This window comes from Ochotona curzoniae, unplaced genomic scaffold, assembly GCF_017591425.1.
Source record: "Ochotona curzoniae isolate NIBS_2020 unplaced genomic scaffold, NIBS_Ocur_1.0 contig_2861, whole genome shotgun sequence".
In the NCBI taxonomy this organism is placed as follows: domain Eukaryota; kingdom Metazoa; phylum Chordata; class Mammalia; order Lagomorpha; family Ochotonidae; genus Ochotona; species Ochotona curzoniae.
This window is the reverse complement of record NW_024465620.1, coordinates 3454961-3480254: the sequence shown is the minus strand read 5'-3', so window position 1 is coordinate 3480254 and position 25294 is coordinate 3454961. Positions and strand designations below refer to the sequence as shown.

At 67.7% G+C, this 25294-nt stretch overlaps 5 protein-coding genes across 6 annotated transcripts; 1 reads left to right on the top strand and 4 right to left on the bottom strand.

Annotated features, from left to right (window-relative positions):
* Positions 1-89: 89 nt before the first annotated feature.
* On the bottom strand, positions 90-1685 carry CCDC106 (coiled-coil domain containing 106). Of its 2 annotated transcripts, XM_040978368.1 has the most exons (5): positions 1541-1685; positions 1352-1459; positions 1071-1247; positions 495-695; positions 90-406 (listed from the first exon to the last, which is right to left on the bottom strand). In XM_040978368.1, exons 1-5 carry the CDS (start codon positions 1569-1571, stop codon positions 90-92), a joined length of 834 nt encoding a protein of 277 aa, XP_040834302.1. In that variant the 5' UTR covers positions 1572-1685. The 2 variants fall into 2 exon arrangements, with proteins under 2 accessions (XP_040834302.1, XP_040834303.1); XM_040978369.1 differs by lacking the exon at positions 1352-1459.
* A 1397-nt stretch (positions 1686-3082) lies between these two features.
* Positions 3083-3828, bottom strand: ZNF581 (zinc finger protein 581). The gene has a single exon (XM_040978366.1). It carries the CDS (start codon positions 3800-3802, stop codon positions 3323-3325), a length of 480 nt encoding a protein of 159 aa, XP_040834300.1. The 5' UTR covers positions 3803-3828; the 3' UTR covers positions 3083-3322.
* A 391-nt stretch (positions 3829-4219) lies between these two features.
* ZNF580 (zinc finger protein 580) lies at positions 4220-4881 on the bottom strand. Its single transcript, XM_040978365.1, has one exon. The coding sequence runs from the start codon at positions 4873-4875 to the stop codon at positions 4357-4359; it is 519 nt and encodes a 172-aa protein (XP_040834299.1). The 5' UTR covers positions 4876-4881; the 3' UTR covers positions 4220-4356.
* Positions 4882-14065: 9184 nt separating this feature from the next.
* ZNF784 (zinc finger protein 784) lies at positions 14066-16028 on the top strand. The gene is made up of 2 exons (XM_040978364.1): positions 14066-14143; positions 14819-16028. Exons 1-2 carry the CDS (start codon positions 14066-14068, stop codon positions 15605-15607), a joined length of 867 nt encoding a protein of 288 aa, XP_040834298.1. The 3' UTR covers positions 15608-16028.
* A 980-nt stretch (positions 16029-17008) lies between these two features.
* Positions 17009-24708, bottom strand: ZNF865 (zinc finger protein 865). The gene is made up of 2 exons (XM_040978131.1): positions 24655-24708; positions 17009-20564 (listed from the first exon to the last, which is right to left on the bottom strand). Exon 2 carries the CDS (start codon positions 20543-20545, stop codon positions 17363-17365), a length of 3183 nt encoding a protein of 1060 aa, XP_040834065.1. The 5' UTR covers positions 20546-20564; positions 24655-24708; the 3' UTR covers positions 17009-17362.
* Between the last annotated feature and the right edge of the window lie 586 nt (positions 24709-25294).

The following is a 25294-nucleotide window of genomic DNA, read 5'->3' as shown; positions in this document are numbered from 1 at the left end:
CGACAGCGGCTCCCTCCCGCGAGGCGGCCCCAGTGCAAGCAGCGGTCAGCTCTGTTGGGCGTTTTTAATGTGAACGCTCGGACTGGGCGCTAGCGCTTGAAGCGGTAGGTGATGGGCAGCAACAGCTTGCTCTTCTTGAGCGCCTGCACCTTCTGCAGCGTCTCGTCGTCCAGCGCCAGGAAGCAGCGGCGCGAGTACTCGAGCAGGCGCTCCTTGGACGGGTCGAACTCGCCCACCTCGGCCAGCTTCTCCGGGGCCACGAGCAGCAGCTCGGCGATCGGCGTGGTCAGCGCCACCGTGTTGCGGTCCACGCGGTGGTGCTCGAAGGCCCGCGACATGCTCTTGAGCTTCTGGAACGTGCCCAGGATCTTCTTGTAGCGGCACAGCACCCCGTCGGCGTCCTTGACTGCGGGCGGGAGGGACAGGGCAGCGGTCAGGCACGCCGGGGCGGCCCAGCGCCCGAGGCCGGCCCCCGGCGCCCACAGGGAGCTCACCCCGCTGCCGCTCGCGCGCCCTGGGCTTCCCGAGGCGCCCCCGGCCAGCGCCCGCCTTGTGCCGCGGCCGCCGCCTCTCGCCCGCGCCGCCCTCCTCGGACGAGGCCGCCGACTCCGGGTCCGAGGAGGCCTCGCCGCCGGCCGCTGCCCGGCCGTCCCCCTCCAGCCGCCGGGGCCCCGGCTTGGCGCGCCCGTGGTCCTCTGGCGAGAGAGAGGACGCGCGTCAGCGGAGGGGCAGCCCGACCAGGGGGCGGACGGGGCCCTGGGAGCGCACGGGCAGGCGGGGATCCTGGGGGAGAGAGGACACGAGCCAGACCCGGGGTCCTGGGGGCGACGGGCAGGCGGGGATCCTGGGGGAGAGAGGACACGGGTGGGCCAGACCCGGGGTCCTGGGGGTGGACGGGGCTTTGGGGATGGATGGGGTCCTGGGGGTGGATGGGGCCCTGGGGGCGGACGGGGTCCTGGGAGCGGATGGGGTCCTGGGGATGGACGAGGTCCTGGGGGCTGACGGGTCCTGGGGATGGATGGGGTCCTGGGAGCGGCCGGGCCCTGGAAGTGACCGCCCCCTGCCAGCACCTGCGTCCACGCGCGCGGATGAGATGAACTTGTCCAGCTGACAGCGCAGGAAGTCCCGCTCCTCCTCCAGGTCCTCGATGCGCTTCTGCAGCCACGAGTTGCGCTCCAGGGCCAAGTGCAGCTGCGCCTTGATGCCGTTCATCAGGGCGAGGGTGGGCGACGCCGCCTCGGGAGGCTCTGCGAGGGACGGTGAGGGAGGCGGTCACCTCGCGGGCTGCGGGCGGCCGTCACCCCGGCCAGCCCCGGCCAGCCCCGGCCAGCCCCGGCCAGCCCCGGCTCACCCTCCGAGGGGCCCCGCGAGGGGCTCAGGCCGTAGAAGAGCTGCGAGTCTAGAGGGGGTGCCTCCTCGAAGGGGACGGAGATGTCAAAGGCCACCTCGTCCTTCTTGACTGGCGAGCGAGGAGAGGCCCGGGTCACCCGGGGCGCCCCGCCGTCCCCCAGCCCCCGGGCGGAGGTCCGCGCGCCCTCACTTGTGCGCCTCCGGCTGTGGCGGTCACTCATGGCTCGGCCTCCCGCGGGCCCGGGCAGCGGGGCGAGCGCTCAGGGCACCGGACGCGGACAGCGGCCAGAGGCGCAGGGGCATGGACACGGGCGGAGGGTCGGCCTGGAAGAGGAGGGCTGGGGTCTGCAGGAGGAGGGGGCCCCCACCTCCGAGGCCCGAGCAGGAGGAGGGGGCGCCATGCCAAGGGACCAAGGTTGAGAAACCCCCACTCTCACAGACCCGGACAGGAGCAGAGAGACCCCCCACTCTCCCCCAGGCCCGGGCAGGAGGAGGGGGCGCCATGCCAAGGGACCAAGGTTGAGAAACCCCCACTCTCACAGACCCGGACAGGAGCAGAGAGACCCCCCACTCTCCTCCAGGCCCGGGCAGGAGCAGAGAGACCCCCACTCTCACAGACCCGGACAGGAGCAGAGACCCCCACTCTCCCCCAGGCCCGGGCAGGAGCAGAGACCCCCACTCTCCCCCAGTCCCGGGCAGGAGGAGGGGGCGCCATGCCAAGGGACCGAGGCCGAGAGACCCCCACTCTCCCCCAGATCCGGACAAGAGCAGAGAGACCCCCACGCTCCCCCAGGCCCGGGCAGGAGGAGGGGGCGCCATGCCCCCATCTCCCCCGCACCGGCTGGGGGTCGGCCCACGCCCCTCCCCCACGGCGCGTGCGCGGTGCGGGGACGGTCACGCGTGGGAGCGCGCCCCCGCCCTTTGTCCCCGCACCGGGCCGGGGGCGCGGACGCGACCCGCCGTCCCCGCCGCGCCCCCCGCCCCGCGCCCGGTCCGAGGGGCCGCAGCGCCCGCGCTCACCCACCCGCGCGCGGAATCCGGGCCGGGGAGCTGCGACGCGGGGAGCGTCTGCAAAGTGTCGCGGAGGAGAGCGGAGGGAGGCGCCCGCCCAGCGGCGGGCGGGCGGGCGGGGCTCGGAGACCGGGCGGCGGGGCGGGCCTGGGTCCGGGCGGCGGGGCTCGGAGACCCGGGCCCGGCGCGCGTCCTCCCGGATCCCGGCGCCCGGGCGAGGGCCGGCCGTCTGCGGCACGGGCTGGGGGCCGCACTTGCGCGATGGCCCCTTGCAGCAGCACTCCCCCGCCCGCCCGTGGCTCAGGCAGGGAGCGTCACGAAATTCCCATCCCGGAGCGCTGGCGCGGCTGCGGGGCGTGCGGGGGTGGCCGCGACCCCGGGACCCGGCAGCCAGGACGAGTTCTACCAGCGGGGAACAAAAAACCGCTATCCCCGCAGAGGGACGGGCCGGCGCAGCCCCAGCCCCGGTCCCATCCTGGGGAGCGGGTCGCGCACCCCACTTTCCTGGCGGGTGGCACCCCGATTTGCCCTCGCCGCGCCCACCGCACTCACCTGTGGACGGGGGCTGGTCCTCGGCTCAGCAGCCCGGGGGGTCTGCGCCGGCCAGGACTGAGCGCCCCCCGGAACAGGGTGGCTACTGTTGGGGGGTCAGCGGGGGGCGCTGGGGGGGGGGCACCGGCAAGCACAAACAGGCCAGGCGAGCGAGGGCTGCAATGCAGGCGTTTATTACAACGGCGCTGCGCCCGCCCAGGCGCCAGGAGTGGAGGGCGGGGACCCCGGAGCCAGGCGCGGAGGGCAGCGGGGGTCCCGTGGGCAGCGGAGGGCAGCGGGGGTCCCGTGGGCAGCGCCCGGCGCGGAGGGCAGCGGGGGTCCGGGCCCGTGGGCAGCGGAGGGCAGCGGGGGTCCCGTGGGCAGCGCCCGGCGCGGTGGGCAGCGGGGGTCAGCGCCCCGTGCGCCGCCCTCACGGGTGCTTCCAGCGCGTGTGCTTCTGCAGCGTGTCCTGCTCCAGGAAGCGGCGCGGGCAGTGCGGGCACTGGAACGGGCGCTCCCCCGAGTGCGCGCGGCGGTGCCGGGCCAGCTCGCCCGCGTCCCGGAAGCGGCGTGGACACAGCGGGCAGCCGTGGGGCCGGCCGCCGCCGGCGCGGTGCGTGGCCCGGTGGCGCGCCAGGTGGCTGGCCCGCTTGAAGGCCTTGCCGCACGAGTCGCAGGCGAACGGCTTGGCCTCCGAGTGCGTGACGCTGTGGCGCCGCAGGTACGACACGTACTCGAACACGCGGGCGCACACCGGGCAGCGGTAGCCCTTGGTGCGCGCGGCGGCGGCGGGCGCCCGCGGCGGCTCCTCGTCCACCAGCACCGTGTAGGGCACGCCCTGCGTGTCGATGAGCAGGTAGCGGTGCGGGCGCGGCCCGGGCGCCGCGGGGTCCGGCTCGGGGGCCGCCATGGCCTGGGGGAGAGGGGCACGGGCTCAGAGCGCGGCGTGCGGCTCCCGGGGCCCCGCCGCCCCGAGCCCCGAGCCCCCCGTACCCGCTGCTGCAGCCTCCGGGCGCCGGCCGCTCGGGGACCCCCACCCCGCCCCGCCGAGGGGGCGCGCGGAGCCGGGCGGAAGCAGGGTCCGCGGGAGGAACGGCGGGGCGGGGCGCCTGGGCCGCCGGGAAGCGGCTCCGGCCGGAAACGGGCGCCGCCAGGAAGGTTCCCGGGGGCAGCCGGCCGCGGCGCGCGCCCAGGTTCCCCCCCGGCACACGCGCGCGCACGCGGACGCGCAAGCAGGAGCCCGAGCACGGAGGGCGGATTGTTTATTGAGCAAAGAGGGCGGGTGGTCTGGGGGCGGGGAGGGGAGGGAGCCGCCCGAGCCCCTGCCCTTCCGCCGGCGTCCCCCACGCGCGGACACGCGGGGCCCCGGGAGGCCTCTCGACGCGCGCGCGCGGCGCCCGGGCCCGGGGAGGGCGACGGCTTTGGTCTACATCGCGCGCGGGGCGGACGGGGCGCGGGGGGCGCTCAGTGCAGCCGCACGTGCTGCGCCAGCTCGGCCGCGTCCTGGAAGCGGCGCGGGCACAGCGGGCAGGTGTGCGGCGGCCCCGCGCGCGCGCGGTGCGTGGCGCGGTGGCGGGACAGGTGGCTGGAGCGCTTGAAGGCCTTGCCGCAGGCGCCGCACGTGAAGGGCTTGAGGTCCGAGTGCGACACGCGGTGGCTCTGCAGCCGCAGCGGGCTGGCGAACACGCGCGCGCACTCGGGGCACGGGTAGCCCTTGCGGGGCGCGGGCTCTCCCGGGGGCGCCTCGCGCGGGGCCGGCCCGCGGGGCTCCTCCTCCAGCGGCGCCGTGTACGTGTAGGGGACCCCGTTGGCGTCGATGAGCAGGTGGCGGCCCAGCCGCGGGGGCCGCGGGCCGGACGCCGAGGACGGGGCGGACGCGGGACCCTCGGCCTGGGGGAACGGGGGCGCCTTGGGCGGCGGCGGCTCCACGGCCTCCGGGGAGGCGGCGCGCGGGGGCGGCGGCCGCGGCGGCAGCAGCAGCATCTGGGGGCGCGGGCTGCGGGGGAACAGGGCTCAGCCTCGCCGCCCGCGCCCGGCGCGCCCCACTAACCCAGTTCCCCACTTGGCTGTCACCCCTTGTCCTGGGGCCGCCAGGGCACCGGGGAGACCCCCTGCTCCTCACTGCCCGGACCACCCTCGACTCCCCGGTCGTCCGGAGCGCCCCCCAGTCCTTGGGACCCCCGGATCGCCCCCTGCTCCCCACTGCCCGGACCACCAGGGACCCCCGATCGGCCCCTGTTCACCACTCGCCAGTCCCCCGGATAGCCCCCCACTGCCCGGGACCCCCGATCGCCCCCGCCCCCCAACCCTGGGACCCCCGGATCGCCCCCTGCTCCCCACTTCCCGGGACCCCCAGATCGCCCCCTGCTCCCCACTCTCCGGTCCCTGGGTAGCCCCCTACTGCCCAGAACCCCCGAATCGCCCCCCGCCCCCCAGTCCATGGGACCCCCGGATCGCCCCCCGCCCCCAGTCCATAGGTCGCCCCCGGTCCCCCGGATCGCCCCCTGCTCCCCACTGCCCGGACCACCCGGGACCCCCGGACGGCCCCCGCTCTCCAGCCGCGGCTCTGCTCCCCACGCCCTCCGGCCCTGCCCCGGCTCCTCCCTCCACGCCGGCCCCCCGTACCCGGTGCAGCGGCCTCTCGGTCCCGAGGAGGAGGAGGAGCGAAGCCGCGTTCCCCGGGGCGGCGCCGGCAGCGAAACCGGGACGCGGGGGACTCGGGGGGACCGGGGGCGGTGGGCGCGGGGGCGCGAGGGGCGGCGGCGTCCCTGGGAAAAGGCGCCGGCCGGAAGCGCGCGTGGCCGGTGCGAAGGTTCCGCTGACTCCGAGCCGGCCCCTCCCACGGCCCCGCCTCGACCGAGCCCACCCCAGGGGGCTGCGGGGAGAGACACCCGAGGGTCGTCCGCAGCGCGAGGCCAGGGGCTCGGACAGGGATGACCCCAATGGCCACCTGCCCCGCTGGACCACACCAGCTGCACAGCAGAGGCCGCACGAGGGCGAGGCAGCCCGCCCAGTAAGGACCTGGACCTCACACTTTAATCCAACTCCCAGCAACCCTTGGCAGGGAGGGGAAAGATCCAGAGGTGGCCACGCTGCCCTCCTGGGGGCCTCCCAAGAGAGGTGGCATATGCAATACTGCGGGGCTGAACTCCGCTCCTGCAAAGCTGTGCCCTCTCGCAACAGGTCCCCCAAATTGACTACTGAGAATGGTGGACAACGTAACCCACCTCCGGAACTTTCTTTCATTCTTTAATGGTTTGTATCTGGCAGGTGAGATGTCGGAGACCAAGGGAGAACTCGCACGCGCTGGCTCAGTCCTTAAACACCTGCGCAGAGCCAGGGTGGGGCCGGAGCTGCCCCAGGTCTCCAGCAGGTCCTGGGGGCCCGGGCACAGCGCCTGGGAACTGGAGGGAGGCAGAGGCCGATGTGGTGGCAGGGTCCCGAGGTTGTCCCTGACCAGGACCGACTTTGTCCCATGGGAGCTGGCAGAGGGCACTCTGCCTGCGTTCCCAGGAGGGCTCCCACAGGCCTCATGGGGCGATCAAGACACCCCTGGCAGCTCTGCCCAGGAGCAGCTGGGGGGGACACCAGGTCTCCCTAGCTTGCCTGGCCAAGCTGGGCTGGGGGAGAAGCCAGGAGCCGGGGTAGGGATGCTGCTTGCTGTACCTTGACAACGTCCTTAGGGTCCCCACCTGGGTGTGGGTGCTGGTGGCCGAGGGCAGGAGGTGGGGTCTGGGCCCCCACTTTCCGGCCAGAGGATGTGTGTTCTCACAGGGGGGCAGTCTGGAACGATGGGCCACCCTATCAGGACCCCCCAGCCTCAAAAACTACAACATAAAATAATCAGATTCCAGTGAGGCCTCTAACACATGACACGTCTCATCTCAGAACAGACCTCAGGGTCCGCGCGCTGGTGCAGTGGGTTAAACATTACACACTGGAGTACAGGCTCCAGTCCTGACAGCCCCGCTTCCCATCCAGCTCCCTGCTTGTGGCCTGGGAAAGCAGTGGAGGACGGCCCAAAGCCTTGGGACCCTGCACCCGCGTGGGAGACCTGGAAGAGGCTCCTGGCTTCCGATCGGCTCAGCTCAGGCCATCATGACAACTCGAGGAGTAAACCAGTGGATGGAAGATCTTTATCTCTGTGTCTCCTCTCTGTAAATCTGCCTTTCAAATTAAAATAAGTGGATCATCTAAAATAAATAAAACCTCCTAGATGGCTGAGCAGCGCCCACTCACCTCCTTAGCTTCGTCGTCCTGGCCTCACTTCCCACTGCCGAGGGGGAAGGGACCATCAACCTGATCACAGCTGCAAGGGCTGGTGTGGCCTGTGCCCCTGTCCCCAGCACCCAGGGGGAATTCCTCCCCTACCCTGAGGGTCACTAACCCTCGCCAGGGACATCTCACACAGTATCTGCCTCCACAGGGCACTAAAGCTGTTTTTTAAAATGTTTTAAAATTGGACCCAACATGGTAGCCTAGTGGCTAACCCCTAGCCTTGCATGTACCAAGATCCCATATGGGCACTGACTTGGATCCCAGCTGCTCCCTGCCTGTGGCCTGGGAAAACAGCTGAGGACGGCCCAAAGCCTTGGGACCCTGCACCCGTGTGGGAGACTTAGAAGAAGCTCCTGGCTTCCGGTCAGCTCTGCCTCAGCCATTGCAGCCGCTGGGGAGTGAACCAGTGAATGGAGGATCATTATCCCTTCTTTCTGTAGATCTGCCTTTCCAATTAAAACAAATCTTGTTTTGAAAAGTTTTAATATTATTTATTCATTTGAAGTGGAGATAGACGGAGACAGATCTTCCACCCCCTGGTTAATTCACTAAATGACTGCAACAACTAAGGCTAGGCTTGTCTGAGCCAGGAGCCTCTTCCGGGTCTCCCACGTGGGTGCAGAGTCCCAAGGCTTTGGGCTGTCCTCTGCTGCTTTCCCAGGCCACAGGCAGGGGGCTGGATGGGAAGTGGAGCAGCTGGGACACGAACCGGCACCCATATGGGATGCTAGAACTGCAAGCAGAGGGTTGCCTTGCTATGCCACTGTGCCTGCCCCATATTCTTTTCAAGCTATTTGAGGAATCAGGTAACTTAGAAAAAACAATAAAATTGAAACATGAGCTTAATTCACCCAACCTGAGAGTTTGTCATTTCTCAATGATGCGCAAACATCACACAGTCACAGCAGGATCTTTTCATCAAGGCAGAAAGCAAGTTGGGACAGGCCAGCTTGTTAAGACACCATGAGAGCCCCTACACACACACACACACACACACACACACACACACACACACACACACCAGCAACTGAGGGCGGCCTCCACTCCCCAGCTGCCTAAGGACCACCCCCAGCGCGTGACAGCCAGAACAGGCGGAAGGGCTGCAGGTGCTGCCCTCGCCCACAGGCTTGCCCCACGCGGGTCTGAGCCCTGAGTCCCGACCAAGTCCCGCAGAGGCCAGAGACAGGAGCTTGCCATTCTGCAGGTTCTTGGACAAATCTCACAGTAGATCTCACAGCGGACTCAGTGAGGGATTTTCATATTTCAAATTGTTTTATATAAAGTCAATGAACTTCACAATACAGACTTGAAGTGGGATTTGATAATACAGGACAGGACCCTGCTGGCCAGGCCTGCACCTACAGGTTGCCAGAGCAGCTAGGGTGCCCTCACACAGGCCACCAGCACACTGCACCCGCACTCGCCAAGCTCTGACACCAAGAGCTAGTAACCGCTGGGGTCCATTCCGCAGCCCCACGCGAGTTCATGCCATCCAGTCACACAAGGAATCCCAGACCAGGGAGGGCCACAATACATGAACCTCAGACTCGCTGTCCTGAGAGAAGCTGGCAGCCAGTCCTGAAGCAACGGCGGTGGCCACGCCATGGACAGGTCAGGGCAGCAGCGAGCTGCTGTGGGCAGTGGAGTGTCCTGGGGTCAGCATGGAGGGTCTACACACACACACACACACACACACAGAACTACACAACTGCCCGCTCCCAAGTCTGGGTGTCACGTTTGGTTGTTGTGGCCCAGCAAAAGGATGACCACCACCTATGAGCAAGTGTGTGACCACTCGGCGTGAAAGTAACTGGCAAGGGTGGGAGGAGGGGTATGGTGGCCTGGGCACAGTCCAGAGGGCCAGATCTGTGTGTCCCCAGGGCTGGGCCAGCAGGCTGTGGCTTTTAGTCAAACACAATTCAGGATCTTTCTGGAACAAGAAGGGTAAGGTAGCCTGGGGGGTGGGGGTGGTGCCATGGCTCAATATGCTAATTATCCACCCTATGGCGCCAGAGGCCCATGTGGGCACCAGTTTGTGTCCCAACTGCTCCACTTCCCATCCAGCTCCCTGCCTGTGGCCTGGGAAAGCAGTCGAGGACGGTCCAAAACCTTGGGACCTTGCACCTGCGTGGGAGACCCAAAAGAGGCTCTAGGCTCCTGGCTTCGGATTGGCGCTGCTCCGGCTGTTGTGGTCATTGGGGAATGAACCATCGAGCAGAAGATCTTCCTCTCTGTCTCTCCTCCTCTCTGTATGTCTGCCTTTCCAATAAAAATAAATAAATATTTTTTAAGTAATAATAAATTAAAAGGCAGGCTGCCCCTCACAAGGCCAGTGGACCCTGTCCCATGCAGACTGATCAAAAGGAATCCCCAGTGTCAAGAAAGGACCAGCCCTGGGCCCTCCCTGGGTCCCCTCAACCAGCACACCCTGCCGAACCCGGACCTTCTGCACACGCTGCTGTTCCTGCCCGTTCCTGGACACAAACCCGCCTGACTCTGTCCCTGCACTGCTCATCAGGGCGTGCCATTGCTGGGCTCTGCCAATCATGCCTAGTGTGTCCAGGACCACGGACAGCTCCCTGCTGCCACTGCTGCTCCAGGGCCCAGCCAGCACCCAGGATCATGGCCCAGGCTGCTCCCTGCTGGCCGCTGCTGCTCCAGGACCCAGCCAGCACCCAGGATCATGGTCCAGGCTGCTCCCTGCTGGCCGCTGCTGCTCCAGGACCCAGCCAGCACCCAGGATCACGGCCCAGGCTGCTCCCTGCTGGCCGCTGCTGCTCCAGGACCCAGCCAGCACCCAGGATCATGGTCCAGGCTGTTCCAAGCAGCAGAGTAGTGTGGAGGATGCCCCAGGAACCAGCCTGGTACCTGAAGCACAACGGTCCTTATCCTGGCTGCACCACTCCTACCCGGCTCCCCTCTGGTGCCGCTGGGAGAACAGGGGAGAAGACGGCCCAGGTGCTGGGGTCGTACCAGCCCTCAACAGCAACAAGGAGCTCTGGCTTCCAGCTGGCACTGCCACAGGGAAGAGATCTCCATCTCAAACTCTTTTGAGGTTACATTTTTTAAATTTTAGTCATTTTTACTGGAAAAGTCAGACATACAGAGAGGAGAGACAGACATACCCTCCACCCACCAATTCACTCCCCAAGTAGCCGCAACGACCAGAGCTGAGCCGATCAGAAGCCAGGAACCAGGAGCCTCTCCCAGGTCTCCCATGTGGGTGCAGGGTCCCCAGGCTTTGGGCCGTCCTCTGCTGCTTTCCCAGGCCACAGGCAGGGAGCTGGATGGGAAGCGGGGCTGCCGGGATTAGAACCAGAGCCCAGATGGGATCCCGGCGTGTGCAAGGATTATATGGGAATAAGAAATAGAAAATTTGGAAACAATAATCACTCCCACTTTCCCCTAGCTCTTGTACCTTCACACCCTCATCATGTATGCAAACATCATCAAAAATAAAAAATTCTAATACAAAAGGGGGCCCAGAACAGTAGCCTGGCAGCTAGAGTGCTCACCTTGAACGTGCCAGGATCCCATGTTGGTGCCGGTTCTAATCTCGGCTGCTCCACTTCCCATCCAGCTCCCTGCTTGTGGCCTGGGAAAGCAGCAGAGGACGGCCCAAAGCCCTGGGTCCCTGCACCCACGTGGGAGACCCGGAGGAAGCTCCAGGCTCCTGGCTTCGGATTGACTCACCTTCAGGCATTGTGACCGCTTGGGGAGTGAATCAGCACACAGAGGATCTTAGACACGCTGCGTGGCTGGGCAGACGGACACCCTTGGCACACCCCGGTTTCTCTGGACACAATCACCCAGGAGGGGAGCCTGCCGTGACCCTGGCCCTCGGCTGGTAAGGGGCAGCCACGCAGCAGGCCAGCGTCAGGGATGGTCCACCCGTGAAGGTAGGGCAGGCAGCTGAGGGACTGCACAGGCAGGAGGGGCTGCTGGACAGCACACACACACGCACACACACACACACACACACACACACAGGCACACGCACACACACGCACACACAGGCACACACACATACACACACACGCAGCTGCAGTTCTGTGGCAAGAAGGTTCCAGAGACTCACAGTGAAGACCTCTACATTGTAACATGCGGCAATGGATCCAGGTGAACCACACTCTTCAAACAACAGGGGCCAGAGCTGCGAGGAGTGCTGGAGTCCCACTTGGGCGCCAGCCTAATCCCAGTGGCCCCGCTTCCCATCCAGCTCCCTGCCTGTGGCCTGGGAAAGCAGTCCAGGACAGCCCAAGGCCTTGGGACCCTGCACCCATGTGGGAGACCGGGAAGAGGCTCCAGGCTCCTGGCTTCAGATCGGCTCAGCTCCGGCTGTTGCGTCCATTTGGGGAGCAAATCAGTGGACGGAAGATCTTCCTCTCTGTCTCTCCTCCTCTGTATATCTGACTTTGCAGTAAAGATGAATAGATCTTAAAAAAAAAAACAAAAACAATGCCCGAGGCCCCAGGCCAGCGGTGCAGCTGGCACCGGCTGAGGGCCAGTGGGGTCCCTGTACCAACAGCCTTCATGTGCAGGAACTGCCTGCTCACCCACCAAGCGGCTCAACCCCTTCCCACATCAATCCAGTCCACACCTCTGCTCCTTTCCACCTGCACGGGCTGGGACTGGCACCTATCTTTGATTCTTTTAAAAAGATTTACTTAGTTATTTGAAAAGCAGAGAGAGAGAGGAAATCTTCCTCCCGCTGGTTCCCGACTCCTCAAACAGCCGGAGCTGAGCTGATCCAAAGCGGGATGAGAAGTGGAGCAGGCGGGACACGAACCGGCGTGCATAGGAGAAGCACAGCCGCCCACTGCCTGTTGGCCAGCCAGGCCAGGCACCGGGAGCCCACGCCGATCTCGCACGTGGGTGGCAGGGACCCACCCGCGGCTCCTCGGCCGGTGACAGCACCGGCCCCTGAGGAACAACAGCCGGCCCGGGAGTCCCAGGACCCTCCCCCTCCGCGCAGAGCCCCTCTACCCCGCGTCTCCGCCCACTGCCTTCCTCTCTATGCTCTTTTCCTGCCCCTCTAACCCGACCCTTCCGCTCTCTTTCCTCCTCCCTGTGCCCCTCCACCCACACGCTTCCGCTCTTTTTCCTATTCTTATTGGTCCTCCCGTGCTTCTCTACCCCACGCCTCCCCCTTGTTTTCCGCCTCTCTGTGGTCTTTCCCGGCCCCTCTACCCAGGGGCTTCCGCTCGTCTTCCTCCTCTCTATGTTCCTTCCGTGCCCCTCTGCCCCGCGCCTCCTCTCGTTGGGCGCAGTCTGGCGGCCTCCTGCCGCCCTCCCCGACCTTGGTGTCTGTTCCCCTAAAAGTTTTGCATAGTCCATGGTCACGGCATGCCGGAGGAGCTCCCTGCTCACTACAGAAAATGGCGTCAGCTGTTAAACAGACTTTCCTTGGCACGAGATCCCACCGTCCAGGGAGCAGTTAGCGTGCGTTAAGTGCTGGCTTTTGCTCAGGAGAGCCAGCTCCTGCAGGAGCGTAGGGCGCGGGCCAAGGGTTAGCCTGCGACCACTGGTTAGTGCTAATGGCGTTGGAAAGGAAGGACGGAGAGAGAATATCTTCCGGCTACTGATTCACTTCCCCACAATGGCCACAGCAGTCATTGGCCAGAATTGAGAGCCAGGAACTCCACTGCTGCTTCTCACGGGCCCACGTGCGTGGCCATCTGCCACTGCCTGGGCTCACGAGGAGGAAGATGGAGCAGAAGCCAGCTCGGGATGCCAGTGTGACAGGCTGCGGCTTAGCATGCTGTGCCACAGCACCAGCCCCTTATATTTTTCTTAAAAGAAATTGTTGAAAGACAAAGGGCTCCCAGCTGGCTCACGCCCGTGATTACAATGACCATGTCATGACTTCTTAGCAACCTTGGGGGGCAGCCACGTTTGTGTCCTTTGCTTAGCCAACTGGGAAACTGGCAGCGAGAGCACCTTGACCCGCCCGCGGGTCATCAGCAGGTGCACGCGGTGCTGGGCACAGAAAGCTCTCAGGGTCTCAGGAACATCTCTCCAGCTCTGAATCCAACAGGCGCATGAACACGCGTGAGGCAGCAGGGCCACCAGGACCGCGTCACGGACCGGTGACGCAAGGATGCCGTCACCAGACGTGCCGGCATGACATCACAAGATTGCAGCACCCTGAGGCTTGCAGATGTCTGCAAACACAAAACCCCGGTGCGAGGCAGGAGGTCAGGACACATGGCACCCTGGACATTTCCTCTCTTGAAGGGTTCATTTATTGACTTCAAAGGCATGCTTGACATTGGAAGAGCCGAAAAGAGATGTATCCGCTGGCTGACTTCCCAAGTGGCTGGGCCAGACCCAACCCAGCAGCACCTCCCGGGTCTCCCACGCGGGATGCGGCGTCCCTGCTACTGCCTGGCCTGCCCACGCCTGCTCGCACACGCACAGCAACGTGCGAGCCACGCACGTGAATGACCTGGGGCTTGGCAGGGATGGCAGCATGCAGGGCACGGGGTTGAGTCTGCAAGCTGTGGTTTAGGGATTCAGGAGTGAATCCAGGAGTTACCGTGTGCGTCTGCCTGCTCTGCAGCTTCCTGACGCTAGCCTGGGAGACTCAGGTGGAAAATAAAGAAAAACCGTCCGTGCTCCGTGTGGGGGCTCAGTCGGAGCAGGCCCCGCCCCCGCCCCGCCCCGTTGCTGTCCAGCCCCGCCCCTCAGAGGGGCGCCTGCGCGGTGCCACCCACGCCAGCCCGGGCCCGCCCCCACTGCGAACACCCCGCCCATCCGCTGTTGTGCGGCCCCGCCCCCTCAGCGCCCCGCCCCGCCTCCCGCAGGGCGCCTGCGCCGTGCTTCCCACGCCCGCCCGGTTCCCGCCCCCGCCCGCCGCGATCCCGGGCCCTCGGGGGCGGGGCTCGGGCACAAGATGGCCGCGGCGCGCCCGGAGCCCCCGCGTCCCGGCTCCCAAACCCCGGGGTCGCGCTCGCCGGAGCCGCCGGACGTGGTGCGGGTGAAACGGGGCCTGGGGGAGGGGCTGCGGCCAGGGGCGGGGCCTGTGACGGCCGGGCGGGGGCGGGGCCAGCGCGATGGGCGGGGCCTTGACGGGCGGGGCCCTTGCAATATGCATAATTCGGGGCGGGCCCTCCGCGTGGGCGGGGCTTGGGCGTCCTAGGGCGAGGTTGGGGAAGGTGACCCTGAGTTCGAGGCCGGGCCCGGATCACGCCGCCGGGAACCTGGCGCCCCCCTGCTGCCTCCCTGGACCCTTGGGGCCAAGGACACCCGTTGTTCACGGCACAGACACTGCAGTCCCGGACTGCTGGACTCTGCGGGACGCGCTGGACCCCGTTGTCCGGGCAGTGGGTGTCCTGGGTGCGGGAGGGCAGGAAAACCGTTAGCGACATCCCTGTTCGCTTGGTCCTGGAAGGGAGAGAAGTGAGCACTAACCGGGTGGGGATGGGGAACGCTAAATTTAGACGGGAGCCAGCCTGGGTCAGCCGAGGTCAGTGCGGCGCCAGACGCGAGCCGGTTCGGGGGTCAGTGCAGCGGGACCCCGGGCTGAGCTGTGCGCTGCCGAGGCCAGAAGCGGCGGGCTGGACACCCCGCTTTCTGCTGGGCAGCACAGGGAGGGGGCGGCAGGTGGCTCCCCGATGAGAGGTGCCGGCCCCCGGTGTCGCCCCAGGTCCTGCTGCCCGAGCCCGGCCGCCCCGCCACGCCGCCGAGCGACTTCGTCGAGATCCAGGTGGTGAAGGTGACCGACAGCAGCCTGGGCCCCGCGCCCCCCGCGCCCCCCGCGCCCGGCTCGCTCCGCTGCGCCCTGTGCCCCGCCGCCTTCCGCCTGGTCTCCGAGCTCCTGTTCCACGAGCACGGCCACGTGGCGGGGCCCGCGGGCGGCGAGCCGGGTCGCTGCCACGTGTGCGGCCACCGCTGCCCGGGCCCGGCCAGCCTGCGAGCCCACTACAGCCTGCACACCGGCGAGCGGCCGTACCGCTGCGCCCGCTGCCCGCGGGCCTTCCGGGCGCTGGCGCCGCTGCTGCGCCACGAGCGCCGGCACGGTGCGGGGGCGCGCGGGGAGGCGGGCGCGCAGGGGCCCGGGCTGCCCGAGGTGCTGGCCGCAGCGGCGGCCGGCGCGGCCGTGGGCAAGCCCTTCGCCTGCCGCTTCTGCGCCAAGCCGTTCCGCCGCTCGTCCGACATGCGGGACCACGAGCGCGTGCACACCGGCGAGCGGCCCTATCACTGCGGCGTGTGCGGGAAGGGCTTCACGCAGTCCTCGGTGCTGAGCGGCCACGCGCGCATCCACACGGGCGAGCGCCCCTTCCGCTGCGGCCTGTGCGACCGCACCTTCAACAACTCCTCCAACTTCCGCAAGCACCAGCGCACGCACCTCCACGGGCCTGGCCCAGGCTTCGGAGACCCTTTAAAGGGGCGCGGGGAGATGCCAGCCCCGGTGAAAACGGAGGCCGACCCCTAGAGGCGGGGGCAGTGCCGCAGGGCTCCGGGCTCTGGACCCCCACCACCCTCTGCCAGACTCTGAAAGGGGCAGGTGCAGCCCCTCACTCCCATCATGCCTCTGTCCCAGGTCTGCAGCACCCGGGCTGTCTTGGGGGCTCCCTGGGGGTGACCAGGGTAGAATCTTGGCCTATCTCACTGGACTGCACTGCACCTCAGAGATTAGCACCCCTTTCTCACAGCCGTGGGTCCCCAAGTCACCGCCTGAAGGATGGTGCCAGCCCCAGAAAGCCTATCCACCACCTCCCGACGCAGCCAAGGGAACTGACCCCCCCAAAGGCAGGGCTCACAGCCGCCGCTGGGGGCGAGTCATGGAGTGAGGGGTCGCTGGTGGGTGAGCGGCACTTGGGGCTGGGGTTCCTATTAAAGGACTTGTTGAAGGCGCACTTGGTCTCACACTGTCTTGTGTTCAGGCTGCCTGCTTTGGGGATGCAGTGAGGCCCGCCCCCGACACTCTGCTTCCCAGTCCCTAGGATGGGGGACCAGGGAGAAGCGGAGGGTGGGGTGGGCTCCTGCCCCAGGAGACGATGCACAGACGGCCCAGTGCCTGGAACTCTGCCTCCCTCATACAAGCCCCGGCGTTTCCTGTTCCACTGCTGAGACAGAACAATGGCTGCACTGCAGACTGTAATCTGGCCACGCGGCTCCCATAGGGCTGAGTGGCCGTGGGAGGAAGCGAGGCAGGCGGGCAGCGCTCAGAAGAGCTGCTGCCTCCAACCCTGCAGGAGTGCCCCGCTGGCCTGTGGTCTGCCGGCTAGGCTAGGCATGTCGATCGGCGCATCCCCTGAGGCTGAGCCCTCCACTCTCTTGCACACTTCTGTCCAATTTGGCCTTTGCCCCCGCTAGGGGAGCCCAGTCTTGCCAACGGAAAGGGCTGGCGGGCATCTCTGCACCCCGCAGCCCTCACAATGCCGCTGTTTGCCTGACCACCAGCAGCTCTCAGGGGCTGCGCTGGCTCGCTGCTGCTCTGGCATCTCCACTCACCCGGCCTCGTCTCCCAGGTCCAGTGACCAGGCACCCTTGGGCACCTTCTGCACCTCAGGTTCCCCTTCTGGGAAAAGTGAACCATCTGGGGAACTTTGAGAGGCTGGCAGGAGGTCCTGGAGTGGGGGGGAACAGGTGGCAAGAACAAGCCACACAGCAAACGGGAGGGGTTCCAGCCAGGGTCCCCTCCGTGGTACGGGGGGCAGCCCTGGTGCTGGAGCTGTTCCTGCAAGCACTTTCCTGCCCCCCACCTCCACCTGCACCTCCGAAACACACACTGACCCCTTCCCAGCAGACACGGAGCAGCAAACAGCGAGCCCTCAGACTCGAGGCCCGGGCCTCAGCCTGCCCACCCTTGCCACGCAGACACACTCAGGCACCCGGGCACAAGATTTATTGTTCTCCACGCTGTACAAGTCACCCCGCCCACCCCCCCCCCCCAACCCGAAGGAGCACCCAACTCCCCGTGCAATCCCACCTCTGCTCATATCCCACCGTCCAGCCAGAGGCCACAGGCCGGGGGGACAGGACACTGAGGGAAGGCCACGGGACGGGGGCGGACAGAGGAGCCAGTCGCAGTGTGTGCTGGGGCTAAGGGGAGGCCGCGACGGGGAGGATTCAGTCCGGTGTCCGCAGTGCCCAAGCTCTGAGGGGCAGGGGGCAGTCCGAGGGGCAGCCCGCTGGCCTGCAGCCTGCTGAGGGTCATCGGCCAGGAGGGCCGGGAAAGCCGCAGTCAGGCATCCTTCCCGGGCACGGTGCCCGTCCCCGTCCCAGGTGCGCCCAGGCCCTCGGCCTTGTGCACCAGGCGGTGCTTCTTGAGACCGTAAGTGTTGGCGAAGCCCTCGCCACAGGAGGAGCAGCGGAAGGGCCGCCCGCCCTGGTGGGCCGCCAGGTGCTTCCGGAAGTAGCCGGGGTCCTTGAAGGCCTTGAGGCAGGCGGGGCAGCGCAGCTCGGGCCGCGGCGGCTCGTGGGCGCGCTGGTGGCGCAGCACGGAGCTCAGGTAGAAGAAGCCCTTACCGCAGTGCTCGCAGCGGTAGGCGCGCTCGCCCAGGTGCAGCCGCTGGTGCTCCAGCAGGTTGGAGCGGTAGCGGAAGGTCTTGCCGCAGGCGCCGCAGCGCTGGGGCCGGGCCACGGCGTGCAGCCGCCGGTGCTCCGCCAGACTGGACGACTGCGCGAAGCGCTTGGCGCACACGCCGCACTTGAAGGCCCGCTCGCCGGTGTGCACCACGCGGTGCTGCCGCAGGTACCAGGAGCGCAGGAAGCCGCGCCCGCACACGCCGCACCGGTACGGCCGCTGCTCCGTGTGGCAGCGCTGGTGGCGCATCAGCAGCGCCGCCTCCCAGAAGCGCTTCCCGCACACCGGGCAGCGGAAGCCGCGCTTCTGCCGGTGGCTGCGGCGGTGCAGGAGCAGGTCGTAGGCGCCCGCGAAGCTCTGGCCGCACAGGCCGCAGCCCAAGGTCCTCCGCACCAGGTGCACGTACTTGTGGGTCACCAGGCCCAGGAAGTGCTTGAAGCTCTGGCCGCAGGTGGCGCAGCTGAAGCGCTCCGGGCCCGAGCCGCTGCCCCCTCCGCCCCCAGCCCCGGCCGTCCCGCCCGAGTCCTCGCCTCCAGACACGCCGGCCAGCGCCGCCACGGCCGCCCCCACCTCCCCCGCCAGTCCGTTGTCCAGCACGCTGGCTGCGTCGGGGCCGCCCGCGCCGTCGGAGGGCTGCGAGCCGCTGGGCGTGGGCGGCAGCAGGCGCTCGGGCGCGGCCTGGTGCACCAGCTTGTGCCACATGAGATTCTCGATGAAGCCAAACGTCTTCCCGCAGGCGTCGCAGCCGTACGGCTTCTCCGACATGTGGGCCTCCTTGTGGCTCATGACGTGGAAGAGATCGGGAAAGTGCTCGCCGCAGTCCGAGCAGGCGTAGCTCAGCCCCTCGGCGGGCGCGGCCGAGGCCCCGGCAGGCCCGCAGGCGCCCGCTGCGCCCTGGCCCGCGGGGAGCCCCGCAGCCCCGGCCAGGGCGCAGGGCAACTGCAGCCGGTGCACCTGGCGGTGGCGCGTGAGGCTCTGCGGGTAGCCGAAGACCTTGCCGCACAGCTCGCACTTGTAGGGCCGCTCGCGCGTGTGCACCACGTGGTGCTTGCTCAGGTGGAAGGACTCGCGGAAGCGCTTCCCGCACACCGGGCACTGGTGCGGCTTCTCGCCGGTGTGGATGCGCTCGTGGCGCTTCAGCGTCTCCCTGCGCCCGAAGCCGCGCCCGCAGATGCCGCAGCAGAACGTCTTCCCGGGCACGCCGGCGCCCGCGCCCCCCGACGCCGCGGCACTGGTGCCCGCCCCTCCGAGCAGCAGCGGGTGCGCGCCCAGGAGCGGGACCGGCACGGCGCCGTAGACCACGGCCGCCGCGGCCGCCGCCGCCTTCTCGCTGTCCGTGGCAGGGGGCTCGGAGGGCAGCAGGTACGGCCCCGGCGGGAAGGCGGGAGGCGCGGGGGCCGCCCCGTCCTTGGGCGCCTCGGCCGCGGCGGGCGGCGGCGCGTGCGCGGCCTTGTGGCGCAGCAGGCTCTGCGGCGCCGAGTAGGACTTGCCGCACAGGTCACAGGGGTAGACGGGCCGCGGCGCCCCGGCCCCCGCGTGCGCGGCCTGGTGCTTGAGCAGGTAGGCGGCGTCGCGGAAGGCCTTGCCGCAGATGCCGCAGGGCAGGCGCAGCAGGTCGGCCGAGTGCGTCTTCACGTGCCGCTTGAGGCTCTCGCGCCGGTTGAAGCTTTTGCTGCACACGGAGCAGGAGAAGGGCTTCTCGCCCGTGTGGATGATCTGGTGCTGGTGCAGGTGGCTGGGCTTCTTGAAGACCTTCCAGCACAGCGGGCAGGCGAACGGGCCCTCGCCGCCCCCGGGCGTGGCGGGGGTCGCGGCTGGGGGCACCCCGACCCCCGCCGGGGCCACGGGCCCCGCACCGCCATCGGTGGAGACGGTGGGCGCTGCGGGCGTGGCCGGGGGGCCGGAGGAGCCTGGGGTCGGGGCGGCCGCGGTGCCGGCGGCGGGGGGCGCGGCGGGCAGGCCCAGCGGGGGCGCGGGCAGCGGCAGGCCGGGCTGCGGCGGGGCCCCGGCGGCGGGGGGCGCGTCCTTGTGGCAGCGGCGGTGGCGGATGAGGCTGGACACGTGGTTGTAGGTGCGGCCGCAGACGCCGCACTCGTACGGCCGCTCGCCCGAGTGCACCAGCATGTGCTGCACCAGGTGCGACGACTGCTTGAAGGACTTCTGGCACACGCCGCACGGGAAGCGCCGCTCCATCAGGTACTTGAGCCTCCGGAAGTAGCCCTTGTCGTCCTTGGAGGGATCGCAGGCCGCCCCTGCAGCCGCGGGGCCCTGCGGCGTCTGCGTCGGGGCAGGCAGGGGTCCTGGGACCCCCGTGGGTGCGCCCAGCCCCGGAGTCACCCCTGGCCCCGCCGTCGGACCGCCACGCTTCAGGTTCCCAAACAGGTGCTGGTGCCCCGACAGGTCCACGATGCCCCACTGCGGGGCAGGGAAGGCCGCGTCGAAGAGCGGGGGAGGGGGCGCCCCGAAGGCGGGCGGCAGCGGAGGGTCGGGCTTCTTGGCTTGGGAAGAGGAGGACGAGGAGGACGAGGACGAGGAAGAGGAGGAGGAAGAGGAAGAGGATGAAGATGAGGACGGCGCCTCCGCCTTGGGCTTGAAGGTGGCCTGCGGCGGGTAGTCATACTGCGGCGGCGGCTGCGGCGGCGGCTGCGGCGGGGGTCCGGGGGTACAGGGCAGGGCCGCCACCGCCTTGGCGTGCTCCCCATACAGTTCCATGGGCTCGAAACGCTGGTGGTTGAGGAATTCCAGGAAGTCGAAGGGGTAGCTCTGGAAGTGGACCCCGTCCTCGCCCCCCAGGCCGCTGCTCCCGCCCCCGGCGCCGCCCCCCGCCGGGTTTGCCTCCATCTCCAGCGGTGAGGAGACCCTGCGAGGGAACGAGAGGGGGGCTGAGCACGCGCGCAGCGGGGGGCTTCCTCCGGCCTCCCACCCCCAGCGCCCCTCTCCTGGGGCCCGCTGCACCGCTCTCCAAGCACCCCAGGTCCCCACTGGCTCTCCTCAGAGCTGTGCTAGCCCAGCCGTGTGCCTGTCCGTCCCTGGAAGCCCCAGAACCAGTTCCAATCCAGGCTGTCAGGAACAGGCCCGGCTCCCCGGTGGTGTTACCAACTCACACTACAGCAAGCCCAGCCCTGCCCCAAAGGCACCATGGTGGCAGGCCCCCAAGCCCAGGCCCTTCCCCCCAGCACCTCACAAGGTGGGAGTCCCCCACTGCCCAGCAGCAGGGCGGGGTGGGGCACCTGGGACCCACACCCGCTCCAAGTCTGGGGGGGGGCAGCGGGACGAGGACCCCAGGGGCCTGACGTCAGGGGCATCTAAGAGGCCCATGCCACCCCCTCCCCCCGGCTGCCAGGCTCTGGCACTGTCCATCCACCCGCAGCTGCCCCTAGGTAGGACCTTGCTCCTGCAGTCCTCTTCCCAGCCATCTCGCCGCGGGGGCTCAGGACAACCCTGCCTTCTGCTCACACCCCTCCCCCAGCCCACAGGTGCAGAAAGAATGCGTCCCACTCCGCCCCCACCCAGGAGCTGGGTATTTCTAGTCTCCAGCCCTGGCTATATTCCTCCCATGGCCTCCACATCCCCACGTTAAACATGATCCCCAGGAGGAGAGAGCACCCTGAGGTGGGGGCTACAGCCAGGGAAGCCCACCCTGTAAGGAGACAGGGAGCAGAGGCGACCCAGGTGCCACCAGGCCCAGCCCGCCGCAGCCCTGCACTCGGAGTCCACACGCCACAGGACACACAAGGGGACTGAGGCTGAGAGGCCGGTGACTCGCACGGAGCCCAGACTCCACTCTCCCCCTGCCCGAGGCCTGGGGTTGCCCCTCAGAGTGGGCAGGGGCAGGGACGCCAGGTGGCGGGAACCGTGTTTGGGGAGTGAAGGGTGTTCCCACGGGCGAGGCCCAGGGTCTTCCAAAGGCGTGCCTACCACATGGTGAGACGTTTGTCCCGCTGCCCGCCCCAGGCACTCTCTGGCCCTTTACTCAGCTGCATGTTCTTGTCCTGGTTATGGCCACCAGCTTGGCACAGATGCCAAGGATGCAAGGACTCAGCTGTGTGGGCATCAAGCCACACCTTCCTAACTCAGCAGGGGCCCGAGGAGACAGCAGCAGTGAGGAGTGGTCACAAGCCCCGGGCCGGGGAGGCGGGAGATGAGCTAAAGCTTCACTCGGAGGGGAACGGAAGCCACAGGTGCTGTGTTGGTATCAGCGGAACAAGACTAGAGTGACCAGAATTCCCAGGGGAAGTGGACACTGGGCAGACCAGGAGCTGACACGGGGGACCTTGGTGTCCAGGGAAGAGAGCCTGGCAGGTGCCATGGGGTGCATGGGCCTGTGGGAAACAGGAGCCGTTTCCTCTTTTGGGGAGCCTTCCTGGGAGGGAGACAAGACACAGGAGGGTGTCATGTGCAAAGAGGCCTCACTGCATGAGTGGCCTCACAACGGGGACAGGTGACCCACAGCCACCATGGAGTGCCAGTGCCACAGCGGGCAGCGCCCCAGGAGCCCTCAGTCCGTACATGCAGCAGCTCTGATGCCCTCAGCCCGTGCCATGCATGCAGCGGCCCCAGTGCCCACAGCCCATGAGCAGCTCTGGTGCCCACAGTCCGTGGTGTGCATTTGCCCCGGTGCCCTCAGCCCGTGCCATGCGTACGTACAGCAGCCCCGATGCCCTCAGCCCGTGCCATGCATACAGCAGCCCTGGTGCCCTCAGCCTGGCCATGCGTACGTACAGCAGCCCTGATGCCCTCAGCCCATGCCGTGCGAACAGCAGCCCTGGTGCCCTCAGCCCGTGCCATGCGTACAGCAGCCCTGGTGCCCTCAGCCCGTGCCATGCGTACGTACAGCAGCCCTGATGCCCTCAGCCCATGCCGTGCGAACAGCAGCCCCGGTGCCCTGAGCCCGTGCCATGCGTACAGCAGCCCTGGTGCCCTCAGCCCGTGCCATGCATACAGCAGCCCCAGTGCCTTGAGCCTGTGCCATGCATATAGCAGCCCCGGTACCTTGAGCCCGTGCCGTGCGTACAGCAGCCCCGGTGCCCTCAGCCTGTGCGTACAGCAGCCCCGGTGCCCTGAGACCGTACCGTGCGTATAGCAGCCACAGTGCCCACTCAGTCCAGGGCTGCTCCTGAGTCCACTCTCCATGTCTGCAGGGGTGAGGGCACCTGTGCCCATCCTGCCATGCATCCCTGCACACCTGCCCTCAGTGCCGCCACCACGAGGGACCCACAGTCACACCCAAGGAGCTGATACACACCATGGGGCTCCAACGTCCAAGGCCACAGCCCTCCATGGTCAATTCCAGTGCTGAGTCCAGCCTCCCTCTCCCGTGGCTTACCCAACAACCACATCAAAACCCTTGTGAGCACGGCTGGCTTCCCCCAGCTTCACAACAACCCTACAAACATGACTGTTCTCCCATTTCCCAGATGGCAGAGACAAGGCCCAAACTGTGACCGCCCATCTCACTCAAGAACAGAACCCTTACGATGATGGGCAGGGCTCCTGTCTCCGATGCCGATGCCCGCGGGTTCCCGGCTCACAGCCTCAGCCACCTTCCCAGGCCCACAGAGACCCGTCCACCGCTCTCACTGCACAGGCCCACACCCGGGCCTCGCATGGCCTTCGCATCCTGCGGACCCCATGACCATTGGACACACCTGTACTCCACCTCCTGGCCTTAAGGCCCACCTTGCTGTCCCCACCTGCCCCCCAAGCAGGCCAAAGATTTTTAGATTCTGATCGCTACTCTGGTTCAAGAATCTGCAGCAGTGCCTGCCTTGGCCAACATTTGCCAAAAAAAGAAAATAATAAAAAAAAGACTGTACCCAGGAGTCCAGGACAGGCAGTCCCCGTTCATCACTTCACTGTTGGGTCCCCTCCGGGCAGGGAATTCAATACCCACACACGTGCCAGGGCAGCGAGGGGGACAGGACTCTCCTGAGAGGCCCTCACAGCGCCCGGCTCCTGCCCACCCCATCCACATGTCACGCGAGAATCCTCCTGCGGACACGCTCCAGCAGAGCCAGCTGTCCACTGCCCCATGCGCTGCCAACTACCGAAGGAAGAGCACTGCATCGCTCTCATCTCCCAGGCCTGGGGGTCCCTCTGCACCCCACACCCTTAATCCTGCTGTGCCAGCTCCTCCCGTGGCCAGGTCGCAACCCTCTCCCACCCTGGTCACTGGCTCATCTCTTACTGGACCTGCACAACAACTCCAGGCAACGAGCGACCACAGGCCTCCTGCCCCTCGCCACCAGGAAACACGCCTGGGGCAAACGGCGCACACCCTCGGCGGCCGGGGGTCCAGGACCACGGAGGGAAAGGGGCGAGAAGGCAGGGGCCAGCAGGGAGAGGTAGACACCGGGGGCGAGGCTGAGCAGGGCAGGCGCAGAGGGCTGGGGGGCTGGGGGTGGGAGCCCGCAGCCAGGCACGCGGGTCCTTCCTTCCTCGAGGGGTAGGACAAGTGGGGGTGCAGACACCGCCCTAGACAGAGTGGGTGGCAAGTATGTTCTTCAAGTTCGAAAGGTTGTGTCTGTGTGTGGGGAAGCAGTGACCAGCATGCAGAGTATTATCACACCAGCAAAAATGGGAGGCCAGGAGCTTTAGTGGGGGGCTGTTGCGCGTGCACAGAAATACCGGGGGCCGAGGGGGCCATTCCGTGGCAAAGCACTATTGCAATGCCACCTGGCCCCGTGCTCCGGGGAGAACCCCGGGGGTTCAGGAGCGGCGGAGGGGGGCGGAGCTGCAGGCGGCAGCGATGGGGGAGGGGAGGCGGAGCTGTGCGACCCCCGGCATTACGGGGGACCCCCAGCGGGAGGTCCCCTCCCGGGGGGCGTTCACGGGCGGACAGCTGGCGTGGCCCGCCCCGGCCAGGCCCCGGCGGGGAGCAGCACCGAGGATGGCGCGAGCGACCCCCCGCCCTCGTCGCGCCCGGGCCCCCAGCCCCGTGGCTCACTCACCGGCGCCGGGGGTCTCCGCCGGGAGGAGGCCGAGGAGGCAGAGGAGGCGCCCGCCGCTCCGGGGAGACCCGAGGGCCCGGCCGGAAGCGCCGCCCCCTGCACCCCCCGCCGCCCCGGGCCGCCCGCCCGGAAGCGGAAGTCGCGCCCGTTCTCCAGGCGCCGGCGTGGAGAATCGGAAAGAGGCGGCGGCGGCGGCGGCCACTGCGACTGCGCACTGAGTCGCGGCTGCGGGCAGGGAGCGCCGGAGCCGCTTCCGCCGGGCGAGCCGAGCTCGCCGGGCTTGCGCTCTACGCGTCGCTCAAGGCCCCGCCCACACGCCCGCGGAGGGTCGCAGAAACCACGCCCTTGGCTCGGCTCTCACACCTGAGCCCCGCCCATCCGACCGAAGCCCCGCCCCGACCACGCCCTCGCCGGCTCGGGCAGCCGAAGCCCAGCTCCCTCCTCGGGTCCCTCGCCCCGCCCCGCAGCCCCGCCCCCAGCCGAAGCCCCGCCCCCGTGAGTCAGGTGGCCGCCCCGGCCTCCTGCAGGCCGCCCCTCTCAGGTTACCCGGTGCACGGCGGCTGTCCCCACCCCAGCGTCGACTCTTCTGTCAGTCATTCCGAGGAATCCTGGGGGGCAAGGGGCTGCATTCTCAGTCCTT

Bases quoted from the DNA above. Each gene is read 5' to 3' on its own strand.
- CCDC106 (XM_040978368.1), bottom strand. From the start codon at position 1,571: ATGAGTGACCGCCACAGCCGGAGGCGCACAA. The intron at 1,460-1,540 runs GTGAGGGCGCGC...CTCGCTCGCCAG, and splicing joins CCACAGCCGGAGGCGCACAA to TCAAGAAGGACGAGGTGGCC. The intron at 1,248-1,351 runs GTGAGCCGGGGC...CGTCCCTCGCAG, and splicing joins CTCGCGGGGCCCCTCGGAGG to AGCCTCCCGAGGCGGCGTCG.
- ZNF581 (XM_040978366.1), bottom strand. From the start codon at position 3,802: ATGGCGGCCCCCGAGCCGGACCCCGCGGCGCCCGGGCCGCGCCCGCAC.
- ZNF865 (XM_040978131.1), bottom strand. From the start codon at position 20,545: ATGGAGGCAAACCCGGCGGGGGGCGGCGCCGGGGGCGGGAGCAGCGGC.
- ZNF580 (XM_040978365.1), bottom strand. From the start codon at position 4,875: ATGCTGCTGCTGCCGCCGCGGCCGCCGCCCCCGCGCGCCGCCTCCCCG.
- ZNF784 (XM_040978364.1), top strand. From the start codon at position 14,066: ATGGCCGCGGCGCGCCCGGAGCCCCCGCGTCCCGGCTCCCAAACCCCG. The intron at 14,144-14,818 runs GTGCGGGTGAAA...GTGTCGCCCCAG, and splicing joins CGCCGGAGCCGCCGGACGTG to GTCCTGCTGCCCGAGCCCGG.